The 11,752-nt window shown below is 36.7% G+C and overlaps 1 protein-coding gene across 4 annotated transcripts in view; it reads right to left on the bottom strand.

Moving 5' to 3' along the window:
* Nucleotides 1-6,333: 6,333 nt before the first annotated feature.
* Nucleotides 6,334-11,752, bottom strand: part of Spata6 (spermatogenesis associated 6) — a 104,365-nt gene continuing 98,946 nt past the window's right edge. For 3 of the 4 annotated variants that reach the window (XM_021159685.1, XM_021159687.2, XM_029476514.1), the window contains one exon: nucleotides 6,334-7,288. In XM_021159685.1, the coding sequence (XP_021015344.1) occupies nucleotides 7,108-7,288 (181 nt within the window). In that variant the 3' untranslated portion in view covers nucleotides 6,334-7,107. The remainder of the gene's footprint in view (nucleotides 7,289-11,752) is intronic. The other variant, XM_021159686.1, reaches the window with a different exon arrangement.

Genomic DNA, 11,752 nt, shown 5'->3' with positions numbered 1-11,752 from the left:
TACCCTGGAGCTCTTGACTCTAGCTGCATATGTATCAAAAGATGGCCTAGTCGGCCATCACTGGAAAGAGAGAGGCCCATTGGACTTGCAAACATTATATGCCCCAGTACAGGGGAACGCCAGGTCCAAAAAGTGGGAATGGGTGGGTAGGGAAGTGGGGGGGAGGGTATGGGGGACTTTTGGGGTAGCATTGGAAATGTAAATTAGGAAAATACCTAATAAAAATATTTTAAAAAAATGTACTCATTTGTATGGCTGAAACTGTGTACCCTTTGATCTCTATCATCCACCTCTTCTGACCTATGTCAATCACTCTCTGACTTTCTCCTCTTGAGTTTAACTATTTTGGATGCCTATATCTGAGATCATTTAGTAATTTTCTGTCTTATTTCTCATCATTTATGAGGTCAGAAATGGCAAGTCTTCTTGTTAAAAGTTAAATACTATATAATACAACCAGTTTTATACAAACATATTTGTATATGTTTTATACAATATATATTTATATATTAAATATATATTGAAATAATATGCAAATAATTTAAATAGATGTAGAATATATATTACTCTACCTATTAATAGGTTTAAATATATATTACATATATATTAATATGTAGAATATATTGAAACGTATATATATATGTTCATCTATTGACAGGCACATATGGTGGTGACCTCATCCCTTTGCTATCATAATATAGTGAAGGACATAAAAAGCAGAACTCTGTGATCCTGATATATTCTGCATATATATATAAAACCCAATGTTTTGTGCTTTTAGATGATTCACATTTTTCATTGTGCTGACTTTTCATATTTTTGCACTTATTGCTTGTGTGTTGAGTGTATCAATCTGTTGCACAGCAGCTCAATTTCAAGAAAATTTGTATTTTCTTCTGAAACTCTTAGCTTTGAGTTGAATTTTATTTTGTATCTGAATGTAATACAGCTTGCCACACTCTAATTTTCAAAGAGCTGATTCTCCATTTTCAATTCTTGACATCTTTGCTGAATGCTAACCAATTCTGTGTGGCTTACTTCTGAGCTCGCCACTTTGTTCCTTTTGCCAGTGTTTGATTTTGTGCCAATGAATGGTGTTATACTATAGCTTTCAAATGTAATTCAAATCTGTAAGTGTGTAAGTACTTCCAGCCTTCTTCCTGCTCAACTGCTCTGGATATAATGATAGTAATAAAGATATTAATGGATCCACGTGAAAACAGTATTTAGACATTGCCATTAGAGTTCTGAGAAAACCTATTTTGACTATGGAGGTTGCTTAGGGTGGTACAGTCATTTAACAATGTAAACTCTCCCAACCCTTGAATTTACATGTCTTTGGATTTCCAACTTTAAATTTATCAGTTTCATAATTTTCATGTTTTTCATCTCTTTAATATCTGCATATTTATTATCACACTTGTAAGTAGTATTACTTCTTCAACATTTCTTTTAGGTTTACATTAACAGAGTGATTCCAATGAGGGATACAGGGGCCAAGGCACCTGAGGTCCCTAATGGTTAATACCAAAACCATAGGAACCCATAGCAACTGAGAAATTTTGAGAGTCCTCTTAAGAGGTAGGTGATTGTACAATATGGTGGCACTGGTGTCCATATATCTACAATGACATAGAATTTTGTATTCTGTTTTTGCAACTTCCTTGAATTTAATAGTTCCATTTAACAGTTTCTGAATAGATTATTTCTTATCTATAGGATCATGTCACCTCAACATAATTTTACATTTCCCTCCAATATTGAGTACCTTTAAATTTTTACTAGGACTCTCAGGAGTATGCTGATCCTAACAGAGGAGAGCAGGCATTTTGCTCATTCCAGATCTTACAGAAAATGTTCTCAGCTTTCTCCTCTGGTTACATCATAGTTACACTTTGTATCCAAAGCTTCTCCAAAAGGGATAAACATTTCAACGTACTGTTTCCCAGAGATGAATTCTTGGGGAGTAGTGGGAATAAGAATCCGTGTCTATTGTGATGTATGAACTCCTTAAATGGACTGTGGGACACTTTTCTCTTCCTCTGTCTTTCTCACATGGGCAGGAGATTATCAGCTGTGCTCTATCACATGCTACCTCATCATTTATGTTGTCTTATCACTGGCCCAGAAGCAAGGACCAATCTCCCATAGACTGGAATTTGCAAATGAACTTTCACTGTTTTAAAAATCATTGCCTATATATTTTGTTGTAGAAATGGGAGACAAGGTTTTTTTCATGGACACAAGTCCCTTTATCTCTCTTTTATTATGAAAAGCTGCTGAAATTTGACAAATACTTTGCATCTATTGAGTAATCACTTGCTTTTGCATTCCATTCTGATTCTGTGGTCCATCATAGTGGCTGATTTTTTTTTTTCTATACGGAACTATCATTGTATCCAAAGGATGGATATATCCATCCTTTGGATACAATGATTGTATCCAGTGATTGATTGTACAATATGGTGGCACTGGTGTCCATATGACAGCAATTCAAATCCTAAGTATATAACCAGCAAAATGTGTGAAAACACATACCTATAAAAACATATACGTATTCAAAATATGTAGGGAAAGTTAGCTGTCAATCGACATAAGGGATAAACAAAAAGCTGCCCCTTATTGGACTACTTAGTACTAAAAAGGAATACATACAAGTAACACACATGGACAGACCTAAAAAAACATCATGCTACTTGAAAGAACTCAGACAAGGTAAATAACACATAGCATAAATTCCATTTATATGAAGTATATAGATGAAGCAGAGAGAGAGAGAAAGATTGAAAGACAGAGACAGAGAGAGTACATTGGTGCTTTCCAAGAGTTGGAGGCAAATGGAAGCAGGAACTGGTTACTATTCACATACAGGAAATGTTCTAGGCTGATAAAATATCTGAATTTAGTGGTTATGGTTATAGAGTTCAGGGAACAGTGTAAAAACTACTGACCTTTATATTTTGAAACGCTGTAGCTTAAGAAATCTATTATTAATAATTAAGTACATTACCAGACCTCCTTATTTACTCCTGATTTTTAATCTCTGAAGTCAGAGTACAACTCTTCTACCAGGGACTTCCTGATCATTCACACTAACCCATTAACCAATTACAGAGAGCTGAAGATATTTTAAATTAATCCCTTTATCACCATATATGTCTGAAAAATCAAACTTAAGTAAGAATATATAACTTGAAATTATAACTAGAAGAACCAGGAATTTTATTTCTTCATTGAATTTTTAACATTTTCTTTCCTAAATTTCCTGGGATTTTGTTGTTTTTTTGTTTGTTTGTTTGTTTGTTTTTGTTTTTGTTTTGACACAGGGTCTCACTCTGTTGCCCAGACTGGCCTCAAACTCAGTGATCCTCTTATCTCTGCCCCTTACCCTTTTAAATTTAAATGGGGAAAAATACATTAAAGAGAAAGGACTGGGAAGGGGGGGCAACATTTAGAATGTAAATAAATATAACAATTAAGAAAAGATTTTATCACCTAAAAAGGTCTATTTTTCTAAGCCTAATGATTTTAGATTTTTATAAAATACAGTAAAGTTCTATAAACAATAAAATACTCAGTCCCTAAGGAATTTCTCTATAAATATGATACAGCTTAAGAACCCATAGTCATGGAATAATGAACAATCCTTACCCCAAGGAACAGGGACAGACAGACAATCATCGAAGATGCTACATATCTAGGAATTTTTTCTCATCTTTCATAGAGATGCCAGTTTCACCCCACAGCAAACACCTTCCAGAATACTCATTTCAGAAGCTCCCTTCAGAGCGTTACCTTTACGTGTTCTCCTAATAGTCATCACAAGGGCATCAAGGGCTTATTTATTTATTTGTTTGTTTTTTTCCTTTAAAACAGAAAAATTTTTAAATGATTTTTTTTTCCTTTTCATCAAACCATTTTTCCCCCTTTTAAGACAAAGTATCACTGTGTAGCCCTGTAGGCCTGACACTCACAATATAGAGCAGACTGTTCTTGAACTTATAGCCATCCCCCTGCCTCTGTCTACTAAGTATTGGGATTATAGGTGTATGTCACCATGCTTGGCCAAAGAGTAATTTTAAATGGATTAAATTTTAGCTTTTTTTTTTCCCATTAAAGTAAAACACATCAATTTCCTCTCTGATTATGGATTGTATATGTGCATGTTTGTGTGTGTGTTCATGTATGTCAAGGCCAGAGGTCAGTAGATAATGAACTACATTCATTATCTTCTGTAGTTACTATCTACCACATCCACTCCAGTGAAGACTGCGTGGCAAGCCCAAAAGCTTGGACAGTCCTGAGGCAAAAAGTTTCACAGAAACGTTTCTCCTGGAGCCTTGGCATCCCATAGCATGAATGCTCCAGATTTGTCCTTGTGATGCTGTTATATTACTAGGTAATGCTACTCATTCAGACGAAATGCCTCCAGTGTTGATAGTTAGAAATCAGATAGGAGCTAGAAATCTCAGGGCTAGTTCAGCAACGTAACTTAGAATTCTCATTACAGACATGAATGGCAGCCTACATTATGTAATAGTAGAAGGAAGGTAGGTTGTGGTGTGAGGAGGAACTAAAGCATTGTATTATTCATGAAAGGGTTAGTAGAACAGAATTTCCCTGGTGCATGTTTTTCACTAGGCCCAGAGGAATAGCATAATTAGGTATTTACTAAGGGACCCCTGGTGGTAGGTTATACAATAGACTAGTATTGCACCTGGGTGTATTAGCCCTTTCACCTGGCTCCTGTGAATAGCTGATTTTAGATACAGCTGATCTTATCTCAGTTATAAACACTGCCTGGTTCCTGTAAGCATTTTCTCTGTTTTGTGTAAAGAGCCATTATGCATCTCGATGTACCTTGGCTGATATATTGCCTACCTTCCTTGTTTTTCTTCTGTATTATAAGTCTGATGCTCACTTTGAGAAATTACATTCAGATCAACACTCCCTTGTGTTCACATCTGTTTGTCACTTGTCGCCTACTCCTTGCCCACCTGAGTACTGGAACCCTGATTCTCCCATGGGTTGAGGGACCGACTGAGTCCAGTCCATGGCAACTATCCAACTTATCTTTTGAGCTACAGTGTTTCACTGAACCTATAGCTCACTGACTGAGGTGCATTATCTGGCCAGTAGGCTTGAGGGGTGTTCCCTCCCCAGCACTGGGATTACAGAGGAACACTGCCACACCCAGCTTTTCCATACATGCCTGCGATCTGAACTCTGTCCTCCTGCTCACATGGCAAGCACTCTACCAACTGATCTCTCCAGTTTCCCAACATGAACTTTAAAAAGATCATTACTCATGCTAACCTTTAGAAACACAGTATGCAAATCATAATATGGCCTATGTCAGAGAACTCAGTGCTCACACACTGCAACATTTTATTAGCCTATGTCCAAACACATCTGAGAATGCTGAATAAGTCACTAAATGATTAAGGAACATCAATTGAGCATCTGAATCTCTGCTAGAGGACATCCTGGGCACTAAAGCTTCTAACATATAAGGCTCCTCTAAATGTGGGTGAGTTTACAAGCTCTGTTCCCACATCTGCAGCACCCTCTACACCCAATGGCTGAGTGTGCGTGTGCATGTGCGTGCGTGCGTGCGTGCGTGTGTGTGTGTGTGTGTGTGTGTGTGTGTGTAGCAAGCAGACATGAGCAATAAAATAATTAGATCTATGCTCTTATACCCATTTCATAGAATTTTAGTTCTCACCCACAGGACATGGCTTGGGGGCTATTCCATTCTTCCTACAGCAGCTAGGGAAAGTAAGAACAGAATCCAAGTGACTCAGCTAGGAAATGGCAGAGGTCAGATGGAAGCCTAGATGCTTGTGCCTACACACGATGTTCTTTTTGATATAGTACAGATTGCCAAATTGAGATGCCTTGACATGTTTAAGAGTTCTATTTTGACATAACATAAAGGTATGTCATACTTTAATCTCAGATTTAAACAGAGTGTGAGTCCAAGTTTTTCTTTTCTTTTTAACTCAAAAAAGTTGAATTAACAAGTGGTAGAGTCAAGGACAAAGCACTGCCTTGTCAGCTCCTCGAGCTTGCAGCAGAGTCCCACTTCTCTGATTTCCACATTACCTCCCTTCACTCTTTTTCAATGCTCATTGCTTTCTTTGCACTTTCAAAGTGCAACTAGCTTCATGGGAGTGGGTAAGGGGACAAGCCACACATTTTATCAGTCCATGACTAGGTTTATGGGTGTTTACTAAAAGACACCTGCTGAGTTATTTTCATCCCACCACATTCCCTTTAAAGTGTGGATGTTAGTTTCCTGGGTCATTGTGATACCTATGAAAATACCAGAGGTAAAATTACAATATAATTCTTTTATTTTCAATTATTTATTTTTAGTTTCTACATGCTTACTAACACAGGCTGCTTCATTATTCTGTTTGCATCAAAATGTATTTCCCTAGAAGAAAATATTGCAAATAATCCAACACTAAAATATTAGCTACATTTGGGGTCATTCATGGTCTCTCCTAGTGAATGAATCTATCCGTTAGTCATTCAGATAATTCAGCTGGTCTTCTAGATAAGGAGTGAGTGCATGTGTGAGCTTTACAAAGAAAGCCAGTTTTTAGGACCTAAGAAATACAATAGCCTCTTCTAAGGGCAAAAAGTAGATAATATTAGAACAGGCTTAAATTATTAAAATTTGTTTCTGCAGAGAACATATTTTTGCTCATTACTGAGAACAGGAAGCTAATATTAATTAAATATTACCCAAATAAGATAACCAGCCAAGCATGTGGAAAGTTAAAAGGGAATAAAATTGAAATAATATTCTAGAAAGAACCTATTCTTCAGTTTGTCGATGGTGACAGGAGCACATGTGGCAGGATAACCTTGTCACAAATTGGAAGTTGTGACTATATTATAGAGTTTTGACATTGGAAACAGCACATTCTTCTGTAAAAAAGGCTGGATGTGATAATTTACCACTTGAAGAAATATCTGGGTTCAAGTCTGTTACTCAGTGAACATCTGTTTTAAAGAAAGGCGTACAAATACAGATCACATCAAACGCTTTCATTGAGAGGTTGACATGGACGCTTATACAGTTTATGGTAGATGGTCTCAGAAGCTTTCCTGTGTATGAGAAACAGAACTACAGGCTTTTTTGTATAAGTTCCTGTACATCTTGTCCATGCTGTTCTCAAAGACGGGTCGGTGGGATTTCCCTTTACAAGAGGCTGCTCTGTTGGACCAGCATTCGCCATCATCCAAATGGAAAGAGCCACGCGGCCGTTGAAAGGAGCTGAGAAAATATTGTTGAAAAAAGGTTAAAATGGTGAAATGAAGTTAGAGGCACTACTGTGTATTCAAACATTTACTGAGTATTTATGGACATGTGATACTATGTTGGGGCTGTGAAAAACAAAACACATTGAGACTTTGATTTTCAAGACTGACTTTCTAAGGGAAAGATAAACTGTTAATGTGAAACTATGTAGAATAAAAATTAAAAAAAAAAACAAAACCCTGTGTTAAGGGTTAAAAGCAAGGTAAAAACAACCAGAATCCAGGCACAGCAGCACACACTTTTAATTCTAGAATTTGGGAGGCAGAGGCAGGAAGGTCTTTGTAAATTCAAGGCCAGCCTGCTCTATATGGAGAGACCTTGTAGTAAAAACAAAAAATTAAAATTAAAATTAAAACCGCACAGATAAAGTGGCAACGTCAGTATAAGAACAGAACTTCTAAAGCCAGAATTCTTTGTATGCTCAGAAACCTTCAGTTATTAATATTTCAGCTTCTTCCACCTTAATTATGTTCTTACATAATTGTTTGTACAATTCAAGAGAATACATATCAAGTGCATGGTACAGTATTTACTTGGAACAAAGATGTGGTTATGATGCATTGAGCTAAATACTTTCTGAATGCCCAGCAATCTCACAATACCATAGCAAGATAGTAAGATTCGGGATATCAATAAACCCATCTCAGCTGACTAGGAAACCCCCCAATGGCTAGCACACATGCATAAGGTACTATGAAGGATGCTGGGGGAGAAGACACCAAGGCCTCGCCCAGCACTGGACACTGTATGCTACAATATCAACCTGCATGCTAAGTGTACCCACTGGTGAAAAGGGGCATGATGGTTATAGATTCAACTAACTGCTTTCTGATTAGATATGAGGTCCCCTTCCACGAAGATAACTTCATGCCTGGCATTGAAAACCTACTAAAAGTTCTTAACCACGAAGGCCACAGGCCCTAAGGGAAACCTACTTTTACTATCTTGCTATCTAGTTGCATTGTCAAACTGCCTTTCAGATATTTATGCTTATAGATTTCTGTTGTTATAAGCACTGGCCAGAGAAACTTCTTTTTGCAGTGGGTCCTGGTTAGTGCAGAGTGATAACTGGTCAAAGTAGGGAGTATTAGTAATTTTGAGTGCTTAGCTATCCATGGTATCTCACAACCCCCCTCTCCAACCACACCATTCAAGACTCAGTGAATACCATAGGTATCAAAGCAGTTGGAACCCAGGGAGGAGAGCTGGGAAATGCTGATTTGGGGACAGGATATGGCTGTTACTTCACCTCTCAGCAACTATGATTACCTAAACAAACAGGCCCATATCTATTGTATGATTTTAGGGGAAGTGGGGGATAGGGAATGGGAGGGAAGAGAATGAGGATAGATTTGTTCAAAACACATTACATACATGAAAAAATTCTCAAAAATTTAAAATGAAGAAACAAGTAAAAATCCTACTTGTGAAATATAGCTCTGAGCAAACTGAGACTTAAATGACATCTATGAAGAGGTGCAATTACAAACATCACAATCCTAAACACAGTATTATTTACTTTGAGGCAATTTGAATCTCTCATAAATTGTGAACAACTGAATTAATGTTTAAAAACAGTTTGGTGCAAACTTCAGCTAGAAAGAAATTAATTACATTTCATGGAGCACAGTCCCTAAGGAATCTCATGATGAAAAAACTCAGTACTCCATGGTATAGCAGCAATTCGGACTGCAACTACCCATGATTCATAGTTTTTAATTCTGCATCTTATAGCCATTGGCACTGAAGTTTCACAATAAAATTTGCTAGGATAACTTTTCAAAAAATTTTTCTATTTCTAAAATCCCTGAAATTTTAAAAGAATGGATATTTTCTTACATTATTTTAAAAAGATTTACTTGTCTAAAATTGTAAAAACTTTTTTAGTTTATGATAAATGTATCATTAAAGATATTGATTTGCTGGTCAGTCAAATAAATCCTAAAGAGGAAATGAATCGTCAAAAGTTGGCTATTTGAGTGTGTGTGTGTGTGTGTGTGTGTGTTGAGTGTGTGAATGTGTATGTGTACATGTATGCAAATGGATGGACAAGTGTGTGTAGAGGCAGAAGTCAATGTATGGTATCTTTCTCAATTATTTTCCCCCTTATTTTTGGAGGCAAGGTCTGTCATTGAATCGGGAGTTCATCAGTTTAGCCACACTACCTAGTCAACAGGCCCTAGGGATCCTTCTGCCTCTGCTTCCACAGGGCTGGGACAGCAAACACAAGTGCACAACTGCTTCCACTTTCTGGCACAGCATGGGTACAAGGAGAAAAACACAGGTCCTTATGCTTTCACTGGACGCACTTTACCAGGCCATCTCCCTAGACTTTAAATGTATTTTTACTGAAAATCTTCACTAATGAAAAAATTGAACTAGACGGGAGAGATGGCTCACCAGTAAAGAGTGTCTGCTGCTACAGAATATAAGAGACAGAAGAGAGAATCAAAGGTGCAGAAGATTCCATAAAAATTATGGACACAACAATCAAAGAAAATTCAAAATGCAAAAAGATCCTAACTCAAAACATCCAGGAAATCCAGGACACAATGAGAAGACCAAACCTAAGGATAATAGGTATAGATGAGAATGAAGATTTTTCAACTTAAATTGCCAGTAAATATCATCAACAAAATTATAGAAGAAAATTTCCCTAACCTAAAGAAAGAGATGCCCATGAACATACAAGAAGCCTATGGAACTCTAAATAGATTGGACCAGAAAAGAAATTCCTCCTGACACATAATAATCAGAACAACAAATGCACTAAATAAAGATAGACTATTAAAAGCAGTAAGGGAACAAGGTCAAGTAACATATAAAGGCAGACCTATTAGAATTACACCAGACTTCTCACCAGACAGTATGAAAGCCAGAAGATCCTGGACAAATGTTATACAGACCCTAAGAGAACACAAATGCTAGCCTAGGCTACTATACCCAGCAAAACTCTCAATTACCATAGAGGAGAAACCAAAGTATTCCATGAAAAAACCAAATTCATACAGTATCTTTCCATGAATCCAGCCCTTCAAAGGATAATAATGGAAAAACACCAACACAAGGACAGAAATTATGCCCTAGAAAAAGCAAGAAAGTAATCCTTCAACAAACTAAAAGAAGACAGCTGCAAGAACAGAATAGCAACACTAACAACAACAAAAAAAAAATAACAGGAAGCAACAATTACTTTTCCTTAATATCTCTTAATATAAATGGACTCAATTCCCCAATAAAAAGACACAGAATAACTGACTGGCTAAATAAACAGGACCCAACATTTTGCTGATAACAGGAAACCCACCTCAGGGAAAAAGACAGACACTACCTCAGAGTGAAAGGCNGGAAAACAATTNTCCAAGCAAATGGTCCAAAGAAACAAGCTGGAGTAGCCATTCTAATATCGAATAAAATCGACTTCCAACCCAAAATTATCAAAAAAATACAAGGAGAGGCACTTCAAACTCATCAAAGGTTAAATCTTCCAAGATGAACTCTCAATTCTGAATATCTATGCTCCAAATGCAAGGGCATCCATATTCATTAAAGAAACTTTAGTAAAGCTCAAAGCACACATTGCATCTCACACAATAATAGTGGGAGACTTCAACACACCACTCTCATCAATGGACAGATGCTGGAAACAGAAACAAAATAGAGACACATTTGAAACTAACAGAAGTTATGAAACAAATGGATTTGATATCTACAGAACATTTTATCATAAAACAAAAAGGTATACCTTCTCAGAACCTCATGGTACCTTCTCCAAAACTGACCATATAATTGGTCATAAAACATGCATTAACAGATACAAAAATATTGAAAGTATCCCATTCATCCTATCAGATCACCATGGACTAAGGCTGATCTTCAATAACAGCGTAAATAATAGAAAGCCTACATTCACGTGGAAACTGAACAACACTCTACTCAATGATACATTGGTCAAGGAAGAAAGAAAGAAAGAAATTAAAGACTTTTTAGACTCCTTCATGAGAAAAGTCAGGGATGTAAAGATCAGGAATTCAAGGCTCATACCTAAACATAATAAAAGCAATATACAGCAAACCAGTAGTCAGCATCAAACTAAAGGGAGAGAAACTCGAAGGAATCCCACTAAAATCAGGGACTAGACAAGGCTGCCCACTTTCTCCCTACCTATTCAATATAGTACTTGAAGTCCTAGCCAGATCAATTAGAAAACAAAAAGGACATCAAGAGGATACAAATTGGAAAGGAAGAAGTCAAAATATCACAACTTGCAGGTGATATAGTATATATAAGTGACCAGAGAACTACTAAATCCAATAAACAGCTTCAGTGCAGTAGGTGAATATAAAATTAACTCAATCAAATCAGTGACCTTTCTCTACACAAAGTATAAACAGGATGAGAAAGAAATTAGGGAAACAA

The sequence above is a fragment of the Mus caroli genome, chromosome 4, assembly GCF_900094665.2.
Source record: "Mus caroli chromosome 4, CAROLI_EIJ_v1.1, whole genome shotgun sequence".
NCBI classification, from domain to species: Eukaryota; Metazoa; Chordata; class Mammalia; order Rodentia; family Muridae; genus Mus; species Mus caroli.
The sequence above is the reverse complement of the archived record's forward strand: the minus strand, read 5'-3'. Positions and strand labels throughout refer to the sequence as shown.